We start from the raw sequence: 18,224 nt of genomic DNA, 5'->3' as shown, positions 1-18,224 counted from the left end.
TTGCTGATGGACTGGATCTGCAGGTGAAGGAAAGGAAGAAACCCAGATAACTCCCAGGTTTCTGACTTAGGCAACTGAATAGATGTTGGTATCTTTACTGAGCTATGAAAGATAGAAAAGGAGTGGAAAGAACTTGGATGGGGAAATTGGGAGCTTGGTTTTGAAAATGTTGGATATGACTATTAGGCACCCCAGTGGAGAAAGCCACATCCCTTGGCTATATCAGCCACTCTTATGACTTCAGCTTTCTCCTCTTTATATGGAAAATGTGTGTGTGTGTGTGTGTGTGTGTGTGTGTGTGTGTGTCACTGCAATCGTTTAACCCATTAATTTCTGAAACACTTTTCAACACTTTTAAAATCAGAATCCATGTCCATTCTGTCCTACTGTATGAGTTCTTCCTCCTGATTGCCCTCTTTCTTATATTGCTACCTATAGCCTTCTCCTTACCCAGAGTTTACATTTAAGAGTTTTCAGCAACCCTTTTCCATCTTCCTCCCTCTCACCAATATCCAAGTAATAAAGAAGTCCTGTTGAACCTATCCTGTACATTATTTCTCCTTTGTTCCCATTGCCCCCACCCTAGTTTTAAATCATTATCACTTCTTATTTGGACCATTGTGGCACTCTAACTGCCCCTAGCCTTTTAATAACTAATCTTTCCTACACACTGCTGCTATAGAAATCTTTTTTCCTTACTATTTCTGTCTAAATGTGTTTTCTCATTTCCCACAGAATGTAATCTATTCTCTTTAGCCTGGTATTCAATGTTCTTCATGATCTGGCCCTTTTAGCTAAACTCGACTAGAATTTTTCTCTTTTGTGTTTTTGTGTATGCTGTTCATTCTAGTCAGCATGCCTTCTCCTGGCTCCTATCAAGCAAAATCTTACCCACCTTCTAAGACGCTCTCAAATGCCACCAAGGTGAATTCTAGTTACCATTTATTAAATACCAGTTATTTAGTACTTAATATTTATTAAGTAGTCTAAGCACCCTACATTCATTGTCTGACTCTGCATTGCCTTTGGTTTCTTGTGTATTTGCCCCATCTTCTGTGTAAGAATGCAAATTCCCTGAGAGCAGAGATCACATTATAATTTATCTTTGAATCCTCAACTGTACTGTACACTTAATATCAGATAAATGTTTGATGAATGAACAACTGCAGACCTTTTAACTAGTTGCTATGGGAAGATATAAATAAAAGAAACATAAGATCTTACATTCTGGTTACAGAGCACATCACCAGAACACCCCCAAGATTTTCAGAGTAAGTATTGAAGGGATACAAAATGGAGGGCGAACAAAGTTATATCATAACACAAAGTCATCCTGGAGGAATCAAGTTTATATAATAACGGGAATGTAAAATGGCTTCAGTGTCAGACTGACCTAATTTTGAATTCCTGCTTATCTGCTTGTTATTTCGTTTTTTTAATTTTTTTTTAGAGACGGAATCTCGCTCTGTCGCCCAGGCTGGAGTGCAGTGGCCGGATCTCAGCTCACTGCAAGCTCCGCCTCCCGGGTTTACGCCATTCTCCTGCCTCAGCCTCCCAAGTAGCTGGGACTACAGGCGCCGCCACCTCGCCCGGCTAGTTTTTTGTATTTTTACTAGAGACGGGGTTTCACCATGTTAGCCAGGATGGTCTCAATCTCCTGACCTCGTGATCCGCCCGTCTCGGCCTCTCAAAGTGCTGGGATTACAGGCTTGAGCCACCGCACCCGGCCTTATCTGCTTGTTAAGTATGTGATTTTGAACAATTGTTTCTCTCTCTAAACTGCATCTGTAAAATGGGTGTATTGCAACCTCCTTTATAGGACTGTTGCAAGGATGAAATGAGATAATATATCCAATGTGCATGTCACAATCTTCAATAAATGTTTAAAGTCTAAAAAGCAAGCCAGATTTTAAATATAGTAAGGATATTGGGTTGTCCCAGTGGTGTTAGTAAGTCAGTTTAGGTTGCCACGAGAATTGAGGGCCTGAGCACTGGCCACCTTGTTTCAGATCATAGCGGCCTCCAGGAACCTCCAAATGCTGATGGTAATTCTAAAACCACCTCAGATGGTCTTAAACTGGACCCTCACACCAAATCTAAAATATTTCCCTAAGCTGCAGAAACAAAAGGAGGTAGAAGGAGAAGAGCTGCAGTTGCCAAACACCACTGCTTGCAACCCAACCTTCCTACCACATTAATGTTCAAGGAGTTACATTTGACATCATTGCTCGATTGGAATCTACCAAGCAATTTCCACTGCACCAGCCAGTCTCTTGGGAAGGTGCTATCAGATTTGCCAGAGTAAATTATTGAGATTGTCAACTTTCATGTGGACATGGATAGTTAATGATGAAAAGAAATGAACTACAAAATTGCATCACAGAATTTACTGTGTAAACTTTTCAAACCATTTGTGCCATTAAATAGCGCCCCCACCAGAAAATAAAAATTAAAAAAAAGCCTATCCTTAGGATAGGCAGCTGATGTAACTGGATGGTGGGGGCTCTAGGTGGCCACATTCTATCTGTGTTTATATGGTTAAATGGATGAAATAGATGTGTTTGCAGATTGAAACAATTCATAAAGAGTTGAGGCTACTTTTTTTTTTTTTTTTTTTTTGAGACGGAGTCTTGCACTGTTGCCCAGACTGGAGTGCAGTGGTTCGATCTCGGCTCACTGCAAGCTCCGTCTCCTGGGTTCACGCCATTCTCCTGCCTCAGCCTCCCTTTTTTTTTTTTTTTTTTTTTTTTTTTTTTTTTTTTTTGGTCTTAGCGCTAAAACTCAAAATCGCGGTTATTTTAGTGGTTAGCCCGGACTCTTCCGTTGCTCAAACCTCTGGAAACTACATCTCCCAGCATGCTGTGAAACTGGTCTGACTTCATCTCAAATGGCCCCGTAGGGCAACAAGGATGGTTAGTTTTGACCCTATTTATTTGTGCCATAAAACAATCGATCCTAATTGACAGCTATTTGGACTTTTACATCTGCCAAACCCTTTTTCTTGAACTGTGGTCGCTAAATGAGGGGAGTCTGGTCTGGGAAGTCCCATCTATTCCTTCAATAGGACGGGGAGTGGGGATAGTGTCTCCGGCGATCTCAAGAATAGGAGGGAATGTTGACCAGGGAGCACCGCTGCGGCCGATCAGAGGAGCAGGAACTGGAGCCCTGGCCGAGTCCGAAAAAAGCCAGATCTGGAAGGTGCCTGCGGAACGGTTTTAAGTGGAAGATGGAGGAGCCGGAGGAACCGGCGGACAGTGGGCAGTCGCTGATCCCGGTTTATATCTATAGTCCCGAGTATGTCAGTATGTGTGACTCCCTGGCCAAGATCCCCAAACGGGTAAGAGAAGTCAGGATGAAAGACCATGAGCTTTTGTGGTGGGGGTGGGGGCAGTGGACGAAAGAACGTTAGGAAGCGGAGAGGACACTGGGCTGGGGGAAATCTTCAGAAATTTCGAGTAGCTGTATCAGATACCTAAAGCTGTATCAGAAGGAAGTGTTCTCACATTGTTTCTGAGACCGCAGCATGTCTCTGCGGGACGCCCAACGGACAGGTAGGAGTGGGGGAGGGGGTACGGAGGCGGGGAGAGGACGCAGTTTCCACTCCTAGGGGACCACTGAAGTCGTGGGAAAACAAGCTGCAGGGGGAAAGTGTTCCATCACCTACCTAAGGCCTGGTAGCTTTCACCTTAGAGATTTTGATACTTTGTATCTGTATTGTCTAAAGTGTATTGTAACTGTTAACAGAAGGGAAGCCAGTTGAAACAAAGTTAATCCGTTCCTTTGTTCAGGATAATGAGATTGATGGGGATTTTGCTGAATTAAACTTTTAAGACTATTTCTGCTTTTTTTTTCCCCCCCCCCCCCCGCTGATGTTTTTAGGCCAGTATGGTACATTCTTTGATTGAAGCATATGCACTGCATAAGCAAATGAGGTAAGTTGTCTTTCTTGAACGTAGCCCTGAAGCTAGGTGTTCCTAGCCTTAATATCCTGCTTCACAGTGGAGCAAGGAAGAGAACGGTCTCTTGAAAACATTATTTTAGCTTTCTGTGAGAGTATTCACAGTGTTTGTAATCTGCCTGTAATCCCAAGAAAGCTCTTGAAGAATTAAGAAAACTTGGGGGGCCAGGAGCATGGCTTATGCCTGTAATCCCAGCATTTTGGGAGGCCTAGGTGGCTGGATCGCCTGAGGTCAGTAGTTTGAGACCAGCCTGCCCAACATGGCAAAACCCCGTCTCTACTAAAAAGACAAAAAAATTAGCCGGGTGTGATAGCAGGCGCCTGTAGTCCCAGCTACTCGGGAGGCTGAGGCAGGAGAATCGCTTGAACCCGGGAGGTGGAGGTTGCAGTGAGCAGAGATTACACCATTGCACTCCAGCCTGGGCAACAAGAGTGAAACTCTGTCTCAAAAGAAAAAAAAAAAAAGAGAGAGAGAGAGAGAAAAGAGAACTTGGGACGGGGGGGGGGTGGAAAGTGCAGGAAGCAGTTAAGGTTCATTAGAAATACAGCTCAATTGCTTGGTTAAGTATCTCAGGGGTAGGTTCAGTGCATTATGGAGATTTTAAGTACATTTGGGTATTAAAACCAGTCTGATACAAAAAGGTGTTCAGCTAGGAGGTGTTCCATTTTTCTTTTGATTTTGTTTCATTCTAAACCAGATTTGAGGGTGTGAGTTCAACCTAAGACTTTTAGACAACCCACCACCGCCACCAAACTTTAATGGGTGAGGCTGGAGACAGGTCAAGACCAAAGAAAACTGCTAAGACTGAGCCGGAACTCAAGAGAGAGCTGTTTCTTCCAAAAACATGAACTTGCTGTTTATTGCCATTTCTGTATTTGATGCCATTGTAAGAGCAAATATAACCTTGCCACATATAGGATTACTTATGACAATTTCTGGCCAAATAGCTAAGTGCCCATACCAGCTAGTGTGCTATGCTTCATTTATCTCCCAGAAGGTAGTGTAATAGGCTTTCAGATTTTATTCTTATTATTAACAAAATCATTTTGTACCTTCTTAAGGGAATTTTTAAGCCTTTTTTTTTTTTTTTTTTTTTTTGGTCAGAGTCTTGCTCTGTCACCCAGGCTGGAGTGCTGTGGCACCATCTTGGCTCACTGCAACTTCTGCCTCCCAGGTTCAAGCGATTCTCCTGCCTCTGCCTCCGGAGTAGCTGGGACTACAGGCACATGCCACCACACCCATTTTAAACCATTTTTTTAACCCATATGGTTTGGTTAACATAGTAACTATATGCCTTCCATTAAAGTTATTTAACATTTCAAAAAATTATTTTATGACGAACAAGATATCAAAGCAAAGCAAAACTGTCCAGTTTGCTTACTGTTAAATAGGGAGGCTTTCAGTAAGTGTTTTTTAACATGTAACAAAATAAATGGAAGGGTACTAGAAGAGGGAGCTTTTAGGACTGGGAAATATGGTCCAAGATATTACAAAATTTTTATTTTAATGGGTAGATTTTTCACCTCTGATGGTATAGATGTGTCTTCTTTAAGAAGAAGCAAGAATTCTTGGGTCATGGCTATGTATTTCAGTTTTGAGTCCAAACCACAGGATTTCTTCCAGCTACCTTGGTGATAGTAATAGCCTGTATAGTCATATTAATTCATCATAAACTCATGGCTGTGTTCCCATTCAGCAGACATTTAAAACCACTGCTGCCTCCCTGTGGCCCAGGTCAGGGCTCCTTCAACTTGAATGTGTATATGAATCACCTTAAAATATGTTATCTTGTTTCAAAATCATCATGTTAAAAATCTTCTTGTTAAAAATCATCTTGTTTAAAAATGATCAAATTCTGACTCAGGTCTGAGGCAAGTCTGAAGTTCTGCATTTCTAACAAGCACCTGGGGGATGCTGATGCTCCTAGTCTACAGACCACCCTTTAAGTGGCAAGGGCTAGAGAACAGTAGTGGCAGCTGTGGGGTCAAGAAGAGGAAATGGGGAATAGGCAGCTAGAGGTTAGATGTGGGAAGGCCTCTTATTGGGTTAGCTCCCTTTATTCCCTCACTCACTTCTATTTGTCATTTTTTGTGAGAAGTAGGTTGAGAGGTTCCAAGTGAAGCCCAGTTCCAACCATTTTGCCCCTTCTCGCCTCGCTCTCAGAGGCAGATAGGAGGGTTCAAGTCTAGAAACATTACATTTTGAGTTGCCCATTTTTTTATCCGTTAATAGAATGATAGTTATCCACCACGCATTTTTGTATGTGTTATCCTTTTATCTTCACATAAGTCCCATAAAGTTCCCCATTTTACAAATAAGAAAACTGAACTCTGGAACAGTCAACTTACCTGAGGTTATAGAGCTAGTAAGTACAGAGTTAGAACAGGAACCCAATTCTCTGACTCCAAATCTGACTCCAAATTCAAAATGCATGATAACATAGCTGCCTATTAAAATAAAGATAGAACTGAAAGGATTAGATAGCCCAATTAGCAACTGGTTCAAATGAAAATATCCCTGCCTATTAGTTTGTCCTGAAAGTTGTAACTCACAGGGTAAAGTCTGTCTGATACCTGATTATTTGTTTAACTTGAATATAATTACTTTTGTTTACCTACCTATAAACTCAAGGGAAAATCTATCCTCTTGCCCCTTATTAATAGAGTCACTACTGTAGATGTGAGGCAGTAAAGACCGCACAGTGCAGTGGAAGAACAGAATGTGTTTATTACTCTAGCCTATTGGAACAAGAAGTTGAGACTTGTATTTTCTTCTCAGACTGCTGGCTTCTGTTTCTAGCTTCTGGCATACAGTGGGTCTGACTCACTCATCTCTTTTTGTTCTCTCTGTTATTATTAGGATAGTTAAGCCCAAAGTGGCCTCCATGGAGGAGATGGCCACCTTCCACACTGATGCTTATCTGCAGCATCTCCAGAAGGTCAGCCAAGAGGGCGATGATGATCATCCGGACTCCATAGAATATGGGCTAGGTAAAGTCATTTACCAGGCAGTGATGGGAGATGGACAGCCTAATTTTTTAATAACTTGTATGATTTTTAAATATTTTTTCATTAAGAAATCATGTGTTAACTGTCGATCTTAATCTTTTGGTTTAGCCTCATATAACTCACTAAACAAGCAAACCATATGAGTTGAGCAAAACCACATGATGGGTTAGATGAAAGAAAACCTTTCAGTTGCTTAGGCCCTATTGGCAGTGCTCAGATCTGGTCTGGCTATATATGTGCTGATTTAGCTGTCCTGTGACCTTATATTTTAACTGGAATACAGATTTATGTTCTGGCTAAGTTTTTCTACCTCATCCCTCATTAAACAGCTGCATTTTTTAAAACTGTAAGTGACCAGCAGGATAGTCTAGAAAAACAGCATGGTTTAGCAGAGGAACATTGAACTGGAGGGTCAAGAGAGCTGAGTCCCAGGCCTGGCTCTGTGTGACCACTGACAAGACATATCACCTTGGTTTCTCTATCTATAGCCTGTGACTAGTTCATCAGGAAGGTTTATCCTTTCTAGCTCTAACCTTTTAAAAAATTATATCCCCAACATTGGAGTTGTTTCTGTCTCACTTGGAGCTGTTATTAGCACAGTAGCCTTTTAGTAGGTTAGGTTGTTTTCACACCTCAACCTATTCCTCCTCTTTTTCCAGTTCATCTTTTAACCACTTCTTCTGATTTTTGCCCTAAGGTTATGACTGCCCAGCCACTGAAGGGATATTTGACTATGCAGCAGCTGTAGGAGGGGCTACAATCACAGCTGCCCAATGCCTGATTGACGGAATGTGCAAAGTAGCAATTAACTGGTCTGGAGGCTGGCATCATGCAAAGAAGTAAGAAAATGACCTTTCTGTTTTCTGACTCTTTCCTTGAGTCAGTTTCTCAGTTATATAAACTCTTATGCTTATTGTATTGACATTTACAGAGAGACGTGTGTATATGTGGCACTTTACAAGGCATTCTGAAGAAATCCAAGTGAAATAGAAAAAAGATTACCAAATATAGTGGAAAGCACACTGCTCAAAGTCAGGACACCTGTGCTCTACACCTAGTTTTTCTGCTAACTTGCCTAACTGACTTGGACTGATTACCCTCCCTAGGCCTCAGTTTCTTCATCAATAAAATGAACAAAGGATACAACTAGACAGTCTCTAAATTCCTTTTCCGCTTTCTAGAAATTCCCCTGTCTTCAAGGGACTTACAGTCTAGAAACATTAACAAAATTAGAATAGAGAACAACATTAGCTATGGTACCAATAGAATATGTGTATGAGCTGAAGAGACTTATCAGTAGAAAGAAATTAATCATGGAAGTCTTGGCGGAAGTGAATTTTAGAGCTAGTTCTTAAAAGAAGTGGCAAACAGATTTTTGAAAAGGTGGAAAATTGATGCGAATAGGTTTAAAACAAAAGGCTGAACAATCAAGAAGAGGGCTCATGCTGCCACCTCTAAGGAAAGTAGCAACCCAGAGGTAGATGTCTCTCAAAGACAAAGGGCTTGTGAAAAGGCTCTTCCTAGGTGCTTCTTGGAGTTAGAGGAGAAGTCCTTTGGATTGTTCATTTGTTTGTTTTTTTGTTTTTGAGACAGCGTCTCGCCCTGTTGCTCAGGCTGGAGTGCAGTGGCGCGATCTTGGCTTACTACAACCTCCACCTTCCCAGTTCAAGTGATTCTCCTGCCTCAGCCTCCTGAGTAGCTGGGATTATAGGCACCCACCATCATGCCCAGCTAATTTGTGTATTTTTGTAGAGACAGGGTTTCACCATGTTGGCTAGGCTGGTCTTAAACTCCTGACCTCAGGTGATCTGCCTGCCTCGGCCTCCCAAAGTGCTGGGATTACATGGGTGAGCCACCGTGCCTAGCCACCTTCTAGTGTTTTATGTTAACATGTCAAACTGCAGTAGTCTGTCTGAGAAGGATTGCTGGGCCTTCTTCAGCATTTGGAACTTTGCTTGATATTTCTGTAGTACTTAATCCACATTGAAGAATAAGGATTTTTTAAAACTCTGAATTTATCAATCCTCTGTCTGAGAGAAATGAAGTCACTGTAGTAGTAATTGCCAATGCATCATTCACAAATCAATTGTTCATGCAATCAACAGTGACCTTGATACTCTTAGGTGCTCTTGAGTCAAGAGAAAACCACACTTTGTTTTTCAGAATAAAACACAGCACAACTTCAGCATATGCAGATTAAGATAATAACAGAATTTTTTCCATCAAATTGACAGATTTTGTGGCCAAGGAAGTCCTTGAAAAAGTTTACTGCTAGAATTTACTAGTTTGGCAACAGAGCAAAGGAAACCAATGTTTTAGTAATGAGTCTTACATGGTCTTAAAAACAGAGACAAGCTGCCTTTTGTTAGCTTTTGCTTGTTTGCCTGCTTGCTTTTTTCTTGCTTTTTTTTGGTTGTTGCTGTTTGATTATTTTTTAAATAAAGACAATGTCTCCCTATGTTGCCAATCTTGAACTCCTAGGCTGATCTTGAACTCCCAGGCTCAAGGGATCCTCTATCCTTGGCCTCCCAAGGTAGTGGCATTACAGGCATGCACCACACCTGGCCTCTTTCTTTCTTTCTTGTTTTGTGTTTTCGAGACAGGTTCTCTCTCTGTCACCAAGGCTGGATGGAGTGCAGTGGTGCAACCATAGCTCACTGCAGTCTCGAACTCCTGGGTTCAAGGGATCTTCCCACCTCAGCCTTCTAGGTAGCTAGGACTACAGGCACGTGCCACCACACTTGGATAATTTTTGTATTTTTTGTAGAGATGAGGTCTTGCCGTGTTGCCCAGGGTGGTCTCAAATTCCTGGCCTCAAGTGATCCTCCCACCTTGGCCTCCCAAAGTGCTGGCACTGCACATGAAAGTCACTGCACCCAGCCTGCCTTTTTTTTTTTTTTTTTTAAGTTCAAAATAAAGACAATGATTGCTAGGAGAAAAAAAATGACCCTCTCCCCTCCCAGCTACAGAATGAAAGGAGAAAATTAAGCTTCTCTGAATGAAAGACTTCTAGGTCCTCTTGGGCTTAGCAAATTGAGAAGAAAAGTAGTGTGGCTTCAAAGAAAAGGCTTGCTTCTATGAATCACATCCAGTTTATTATGCAATTAAATTCACTGCAGAAAGCCTACTAGGGCCTGGGTCATTTTCCAGTGCGGTACTCTGCTTCTTATTACTGTTTTGCTGCCAAAGGAAGTACACTCTGTCTTGACCCAATCATGGCTGCTTCTGGGCTGCACACAGACATGGAGATACCCACATATATCGCCTTAACTGTTTTAGACATCTTTCAGCTGCTCCTGCGTGGAAACGGACATGCCTGTGATAAATATAAATTACAGAGAGTCTCTGGAGATTTCCCCAATTTAGGTCTGAATTCCAGGGTGTTCTTGGCATACCTAGAACCTCTCTGTAGATGGACTACAGGCATTTAGGCTACAAACTTGCATCTAGCCAGCATTTACCTATTATAATCACAATATTTGTTTAAACTTCCCATCCCCAAATATATGTACAGATTCACACATGCCATTTATTCATTGAACAAGCATTGATTAAGCACCTACTATATGTCAAATGTATGTTTATCATCACCAATAAGCAGAGATATAGAAATTGAAGCAAGATATATTGTTTCCCCTACCAAGTTGAAAAAAAATTTATTTCAAAATATCCAGGTGATGGAAGGATTACAGTGAAATTGGTACAAACCCCTTTGAAAACTTTGGAAGTGTTAAGAATGGGAAAAAATGTTCATACCAGTTGGCCCAGTAACAATATTCTTGGCAGTCTAGTCTAAGGAAATAAACCAATTCTACCTGTAAGAAATTTATATCTTAGGAATAAGACAGCAAATAATTGCATTTGAAAGCTTATGAAGGATGATTCTCAAAGAATATTCTACAAAAGAAGAGTAATGAAGGACTAATGCTATTAGATATTAAGCATCCAAAACTACAATAATGAAAACACTGGTACAAAATTAGACAGATAGCTTATAGTACACCCCCCCCCCCCAACAAAGAGACCAGTTATATAGAATTTAATCTATTACAAAGGATACATTGCAAGTGCATGGGAGTTGAAGGGTCTGTTGAGTAAATGAATGGTATTGTGACAGCTTATACCATTATACACTCATCTACTGTAATAAACTAAAACGAGTGACAGCTAGATTGAAGAGTTAAATATTAAAGAAAGCAAATTTAAAAAACTAGAGTGAATGGATATTTATCAAGCTTCTAAAAGGGAAGAATTTTCTAAGCTTAGAAAGCAATTTTTAAAAATCACTAAGGAAAAGATCAAACCTGACTGTATAAAATTTTAAAACCAAAACAACTTGGTGCAGCACGCCAACATGGCACAAGTATACATATGTAACAAACCTGCACATTATCCACATGTACCCTAGAACTTAAAGTATAATAATAAAAAATAAATAAATAAATAAAAGTTTTTTGGCTATTTTTAAAATGAAATGTAAACACAGGCTGGAAAAGCCTATGTTTCATAAATATGACAAAGTGTAGTAGGCTTGTATTATCTAACCCACTCTTACAATATAATGTATAAGAAGAAATCTGCACAAAGAACATGAATAGACAATTTACAAAAGAGTTTAAGTACAACTGGAAAACATCAGAAAATGTTCATCACTACTAATCAAAGAAATGCAAATTAAAACCATTAGGTAAGCTCTTTTTTTTTGAGACAGAATCTCGACTCTGTTGTCCAGGCTGGAGTGCAGTGGCGTGATCTCAGCTCACTGCAACCCTGCCTCCCGGGTTCAAGCAATTCTCCTGCCTCAGCCTCTTTAGTAACTGGGATTACAGGCGTGTGCCACCATGCCCAGCTAATTTTTGTATTTTTAGTAGAGACGGGGTTTCACCACGTTGGTCAGGCTGGACTCGAATTCCTGACCTCATGTCCTCCCGCCTCGGCCTCCCAAAGTGCTGGGATTACAGGCATGAGCCACCAGTTTTTAAGCCTATATTTAAAAGAATTGAAAAAGATGGTACTCAGTTTCCTAGTGAGTGTGGTTTGGAAGAAAGCATTTTGGTAGCCAATGTGTAGTAATGCCCTTTGATCGGGTAATCTTACTTCTGGGAATGTGGCCTAATTTTTTTTTTTAATATGGGAAACAAATTATTTTCATGAAGGTATTTATCAGTGTTATTTATAAAATTTTAAAAACTAAAATAACATGAATGCCTAGCAATAAAGGAATGGTGAATCTACTCCCTAGAATATTATCCTATTGTTTTACTTTTTTCCTTCTGTGCAAAAGCTTTTTGTTTTTATTTATTTATGTATTATTTACTTATGAGACAGGGTCTTGCTCTGTCACCCAGGCTGGAGTGCATTTGCATGGTCTCAGCTCACTGCAACCTCTGCTTCCCAAAGATCAAGCAGTCCTCCCACATCAGCCTCCTGAGTAGCTGGGACTACAGGCACACACCCTGGCTTTTTTTGTAGAGATGGGGTCTTGCCATGTTGTCCAGGCTGGTCTCTAACTCCTGGGCTCAAGCAGTCAGCCCACTTTGCCCTCCCAAAGTGCTGGGATTACGGTTGTGTGCCACCATGCCCAGCCTTATGCTATTATTTTAAATAATGATTATAAGGATTATAGGGAACTTCAGACAAATACTTCATGTGTGTCAATAAAAAAGCAGGTCTTGGCTGGGCGCAGTGGCTCATGCCTGTAATCCAAGCACTTTGGGAGGCCAAGGCAGGTGGATCACCTGAGGTCAAGAGTTTAAGACCAGCCTGGCCAACATGGTGAAACCTTGTCTCTACTAAAAATACAAAAATTAGCTGGACGTGGTGGCGGGCACCTGTAATCCCAGCTACTTGGGAGGCTGAGGCAGGAGAATCGCTTGAACCCAGGAGGCAGAGGTTGCAGAGAACCGAAATCGTGCCACTGCACACCAGCCTAGGTGACAAAGTAAGACTCTGTCTCAGAAAAAAAAAAAAAAAAGCAGGTCTTAAAAATGCATGCACATTGTAATCACAGCTTTGTAAAACATATATGAAGAGAGAAAGACCGTTGGGAATGATAACAGTGGTTATCTTAGAATAACAATAATATAGTGGCAGAATTATTTTTTCTCCCAAGTATTATTTTTTATTTTTTAATTTAATTTTCCTTTTACAGTTTTTAATTTTTTTTATTTCAATAGGCTTTTGGAGAACAGGTGGTGTTTGGTTACATGAGTAAGTTATTTAGTGGTGTTTCTGAGCTTTTGGTGCACCCATCACCCAAGCAGTGTACACTGTACCCAATGTCTTTTATCCCTCATCACCCCTCATCCTTTCCCCCGAGTCCCCAAAGTCTAATGTGTTGTTCTTATGCCTTTGTGTCCTTATAGCTTATCTTCCACATGAGTGAGAACATACAACATTTGGTTTTCCATTACTGAGTTACTTCACTTAGAGTAATAGTCTCCAATTCCAGGCAGGTTGCTGTGAATGCATTATCTCATTCCTTTTTATGGTTGAGTAGTATTCTATGGTGTATATATACCACATTTTCTTTATCCACTTGTTGATTGATGGGCATTTGGGCTGGTTCCCTATTTTTGCATTTGCAAATTGTGCTGCTATAAACATGCGTGTGCAAGTATCTTTTTCGTATAATGACTTCTTTTTTTTCTGGATAGATACCTAGTAGTGGGATTGCTGGATCTACTTTTAGTTCTTTAAGGAGTCTCCACACTGTTTTCCATAGTGATTGTACTAGTTTACATTCCCACCAGCAGTGTAAAAGTGTTCCCTTTTCACCACATCCATAACAACATCTATTATTTTTTGATTTTTTGATTATGGCCATTCTTGCAGGAGTGAGGTAGTATCACATTGTGGCTTTGATTTGCATTTTCCTGATCACTAGTGATGTTGAGCATTTTTTCATATGTTTGTTGGCCATTGGTATATCTTCTTCTGAGAATTGTCTGTTCATGTCCTTAGCCCACTTTTAAATGGGATTTTTTGCTTTTTTCTTGCTGATTTGTTTGAGTTCTTTGTAATTCTGGATATTGGTCCTCTGTCAGATGTATAGATTGTGAAGATTTTCTCCCACTCTGTGGGTTGTTTGGTAATTCTGCTGATTATTTCTTTTGCTGTGCAGAAGCATTTTAGCTTAATTATGTTTCATCTGTTTATCTTTGTTTTTGTTGTATTTGCTTTGGGGTCTTTGGTCATGAATTCTTTGCCTAAGCCAATGTCTAGAAGGGTTTTTCCAATGTTATCTTCTAGAATTTTTATAGTTTCAGGTCTTAGATTTAAGTCTTTGATCCATCTTGAGTTGATTTTTTGATAAGGTGAGAGATGAGGATCCAGTTTCATTCTTCTACATGTGGCTTGCCAATTATCCCAGCACCATTTGTTGAATAGGGTATCCTTTCCCCACTTTAGGTTTTTGTTTGCTTTGTCAAAGATGAGTTGGCTGTAAGCATTTGGCTTTATTTCCGGGTTCTCTATTCTGTTCCATTGGTCTATGTGCCTATTTTTGTACCAGTATCATGCTGTTTTGGAGACTATGGCCTTATAGTTTGTAGTCGCGTAATGTGATGCCTCCAGATTTGTTCCTTTTGCTTAGTCTTAGCTTTGGCTATGTGGGCTCTTTTTTGGTTCCATATGAATTTTAGGATTGTCTTTTTTATTTTTGTGAAGAATGATGGTGGTATTTAGATGGAAATTGCACTGAATTTGTAGATTGCTTTTGGCATTATGGTCATTTTCACAATATTGATTCTACCCATCCATGAGCATGGAATGTGTTTTCATTTGTTTGTGTTGTCTATGATTTCTTTCAGCAGTGTTTTGTAGTTTTCCTTGTAGAAGTCTTTCATGTCCTTGGTTGGGTATATTCTTAAGTATTTTACTTTTTCTGCAGCTATTGTGAAAGGGGTTGAGTTATTGATTTGATTATCAGCTTTGTTGCTGTTGGTGCATAGCACAGCTACTGATTTATGTACATTAATTTTGTATCCTAAAACTTTGCTGAATTCATTTGCCAGTTCTAGGAGCTATTTGGGTGAGTCTTCAGGGTTTTCTAGGTATATGATCATATCATCAACAAAGAGCGACAGTTTGACTTACTCTTTACCAATTTGGATGCTCTTTATTTCTTTCTCTTGTCTGATTTCTCTGACTAGGACTTCCAGTACTGTGTTGAATGGAAGTGGTGCAAGTGGGCATCCTTTTCTTATTCCAGTTCTTGGGGGGAATGCTTTCAACTTTTCCCTGTTCAGCATAATGTTGGCCGTGGGTTTGTTGTAGATTATTTCCTTTTATTACCTTAAGGTATGTCCCTCCTATGCCAATTTTGCTCAGGGTTTTAATCATAAAGCGATGCTGAATTTTGTCAAATTCTTTTTCTGCATCTATTGAGATGATCATGTGATTTTTGTTTTTAATTCTGTTTATATGGTATATCACACTTATTGATGTGTGTATGTTAAACCATCCCTGCATCTCTAATGTGAAATCCAGCTGATCATGGTGAATTATCTTTTGATATCCTGTTGAATTTGGTTCACTATTATCTTGTTGAAGTTTTTGCATCTATGTTCATCAGGGATTTTGGTCTGTAGTTTTCTTTTTGTGTTATGTCCTTCCCTAGTTTTGGTATTAGGGTGATATTGGCTTCATAGAATAATTTAGGGAGGATTCCCTCTTCCTCTAACTTTTGGAATAGTGTCAATAGGATTGGTACCAATTCTTCTTTGAATGTCTGATAGAGTTCAGCTGTGAATTCGTCTGGTCCTGGGTGCTTTTTTGTTGGCATTTGTTGTTGTTGTTGTTACCATTTCAATCTCGCTGATTGTTACTGGTCTGTTCAGAGATTCTTTATGTTCCTGGTTTAATGTAGGAGGGTTGTATATTTCCAGGAATTTATCCATTTCCTCTAGGTTTTCTAGTTTATGCACATAAAAGTGTTCTTAGTAACCTTGAATAACCTTTTGTATTTCTGTGGTATCAGTTGTAATGTCTCCCATTTCATTTCTAATTGAGCTTATTTGGATCTTCTCTCTTCTTTCCTTGGTTCATCTTGCTAATTGTCTATCAATTGTATTTATTTTAAAAGAACCAGCTTTTTGTTTCATTTATCTTTTGTATTTTTTTGTTTGTTTCGGTTTCATTTAGTTCTGCTCTGATCTTGGTTATTTCTTTTCTTCTGCTGGGTTTGGGTTTGGATTGTTCTTGTTTCTCCAGTTCCATGAAGTGTGCCCTTAGATTGTCTATTCGTGCTCTTTCAGACTTTTTAATGTAGGCATTTAATGAATTTGCTAAGAGGCATTACCTTTTAGCACTGCTTTTGCTGTATCCCAGAAGTTTTGATAGGTTGTGTCACTATTATCGTTCTGTTCAAAGAATTTTTAAATTTTTATCTTGATTTCATTGTTGACCTAATGTTCATTCAGGAGCAGGCTATTTACTTTCCATGTGTTTGCATGGTTTTGAGGGTTCCTTTTGGAGTTTGTTTCCAATTTTGTTCTACTGTGGTCTGAGAGAGTACTTGATATAATTTTTATTTTTTAAATCGAGACTTGTTAAAGATTTTCTTAAGTGAGACTTGTTTTGTGGCCTATCATATGGTCTGTCTTGGAGAATGTTCCATGTGCTGATGAATAGAATGTATATTCTGTAGTTGTTGGGTAGAATGTTCTATAAATATCTGTTAAGTCCATTTGTTCTAGGGTATAGTTTAAGTCCATTGTTTCTTTGTTGACTTTCTGTCTGGATGACCTGTCTAGTGCTGTCAGTAGAGTATTACAGTCCCCCACTGTAATTGTGTTGCTGTCTATCTCGTTTCTTAGGTCTAATAGTAATTGTTTTATAAATTTGGGAGCTCCAATGTACATATTTAGAATTGTGATATTTTCCTGTTGGACTAGTCCTTTTATCATTATATAATGTCCCTCTTTGTCTTTTCTAACTGCTGTTGCTTTAAAGTTTGTTTTGTCTGATATAAGAATAGCTACTCTTGCTTGCTTTTGGTGTTCACTTGCATGGAATATCTTTTTCCACCCCTTTACCTTCAATTTATGTAAGTCCTTATGTGTTAGGTGAGTCTCCTGAAGATAGCAGAAACTCGGTTGGTGAATTCTTATCCGTTCTGCCATTCTGTATCTTTAAGTGGAGCATTTAGGCCACATACAATGTTAGTATTGAGATTGAGGTACTATTCTATTCATCATGCTAGTTGTTGCCTGAATATCTTGGTTTTTACAAATTGTATTATTGTTATATAGGTCCTGTGAGATTTATGCTTTAAGGAGGTTCTATTTCAGTTTATTTTGAGGATTTGTTTCAAGATTTAGTGCTAGTTTTAGCAATTCTTGTAGTGCTGGCTTTGTAGTGGCAAATTGTCTTAGCATTTTTTTTTTTGTCCGGAAAAGACTGTATCTTTCCTTCATTTATGAAGTTTAGTTTCACTGGATACAAAATTCTTGGTTGATAATTGTTTTGTTTAAGGAGGCTAAAAATAGGACCCCAATCCCTTCCAGCTTTTAAGGTTTCTGCTGAGAAATCTGCTGTTAATCTGATAGGTTTTCCTTTATAGGTTACCTGATGCTTTTGCCTCACAGCTCTTAAGATTCTTTCCGTCATCTTGACTTTAGGTAACTGATGACTATGTGCCTAGTTGATGATCATTTGGCAATGAATTTCCCAGGTGTTCTTTGAACTTCTTGTGTTTGGATGTCGAGATCTCTAGCAAGGCTGGGGAAATTTTCCTTAATTATCCCCTCAAATATGTTTTCCAAACTTTTAGATTTATCTTCTTCCTTGGGAACACAAATTATTCTTAGGTTTGGACATTTAACATAGTCCCAAACTTCTTGGAGGCTTTGTTCATTTGTTAAAATTTTTTTCTCTTTGTGTTTGACAGATTGGGTTAATTCAAAAGCCTTGTCTTTGAGCTCCGAAGCACTTTCTTCTGCTTGTTCAATTCTATTGCTGAGACTTTCCAGTGCATTTTGCATTTCTCTAAGTGTGTCCTTAATTTCCAGAAGTTGTGATTATTTTTTATTTATGCTCTCCATTTCACCAAAGAATTTTCCTTTCATATCCTGTATTATGTTTTTGATTTCTTTAAGTTGGACTTCACCTTTCTCTGGTGGCTCCTTGATTAGCTTAATAATCTACCTTCTGAATTCTTTTTCTGGCAATTCAGGGATTTTTGTCTTGGTTTGGAGCCATTGCTGGTGAGCTGGTATGATCTTTTGGGGATGTTAAAGAACCTTGTTTTGTCATA

At 39.4% G+C, this 18,224-nt stretch overlaps 1 protein-coding gene across 5 annotated transcripts in view; it reads left to right on the top strand.

Moving 5' to 3' along the window:
• Window positions 1-3,144: 3,144 nt before the first annotated feature.
• The window catches only part of HDAC8 (histone deacetylase 8), a 247,230-nt gene continuing 232,150 nt past the window's right edge, over window positions 3,145-18,224 (top strand). For 4 of the 5 annotated variants that reach the window (XM_074029331.1, XM_005593948.4, XM_065538015.2 and 1 more), the window contains exons 1-4: window positions 3,145-3,337; window positions 3,880-3,932; window positions 6,819-6,949; window positions 7,665-7,806. In XM_074029331.1, the coding sequence (XP_073885432.1) occupies window positions 3,227-3,337; window positions 3,880-3,932; window positions 6,819-6,949; window positions 7,665-7,806 (437 nt within the window). In that variant the 5' untranslated portion in view covers window positions 3,145-3,226. Of the gene's footprint in view, window positions 3,338-3,879; window positions 3,933-6,818; window positions 6,950-7,664; window positions 7,807-7,898; window positions 8,106-18,224 lie in introns of those variants that run through there. The other variant, XM_005593951.4, reaches the window with a different exon arrangement.

Source organism: Macaca fascicularis, chromosome X, assembly GCF_037993035.2.
Source record: "Macaca fascicularis isolate 582-1 chromosome X, T2T-MFA8v1.1".
NCBI classification, from domain to species: Eukaryota; Metazoa; Chordata; class Mammalia; order Primates; family Cercopithecidae; genus Macaca; species Macaca fascicularis.
This window is presented reverse-complemented; position numbering and strand designations above follow the sequence as displayed.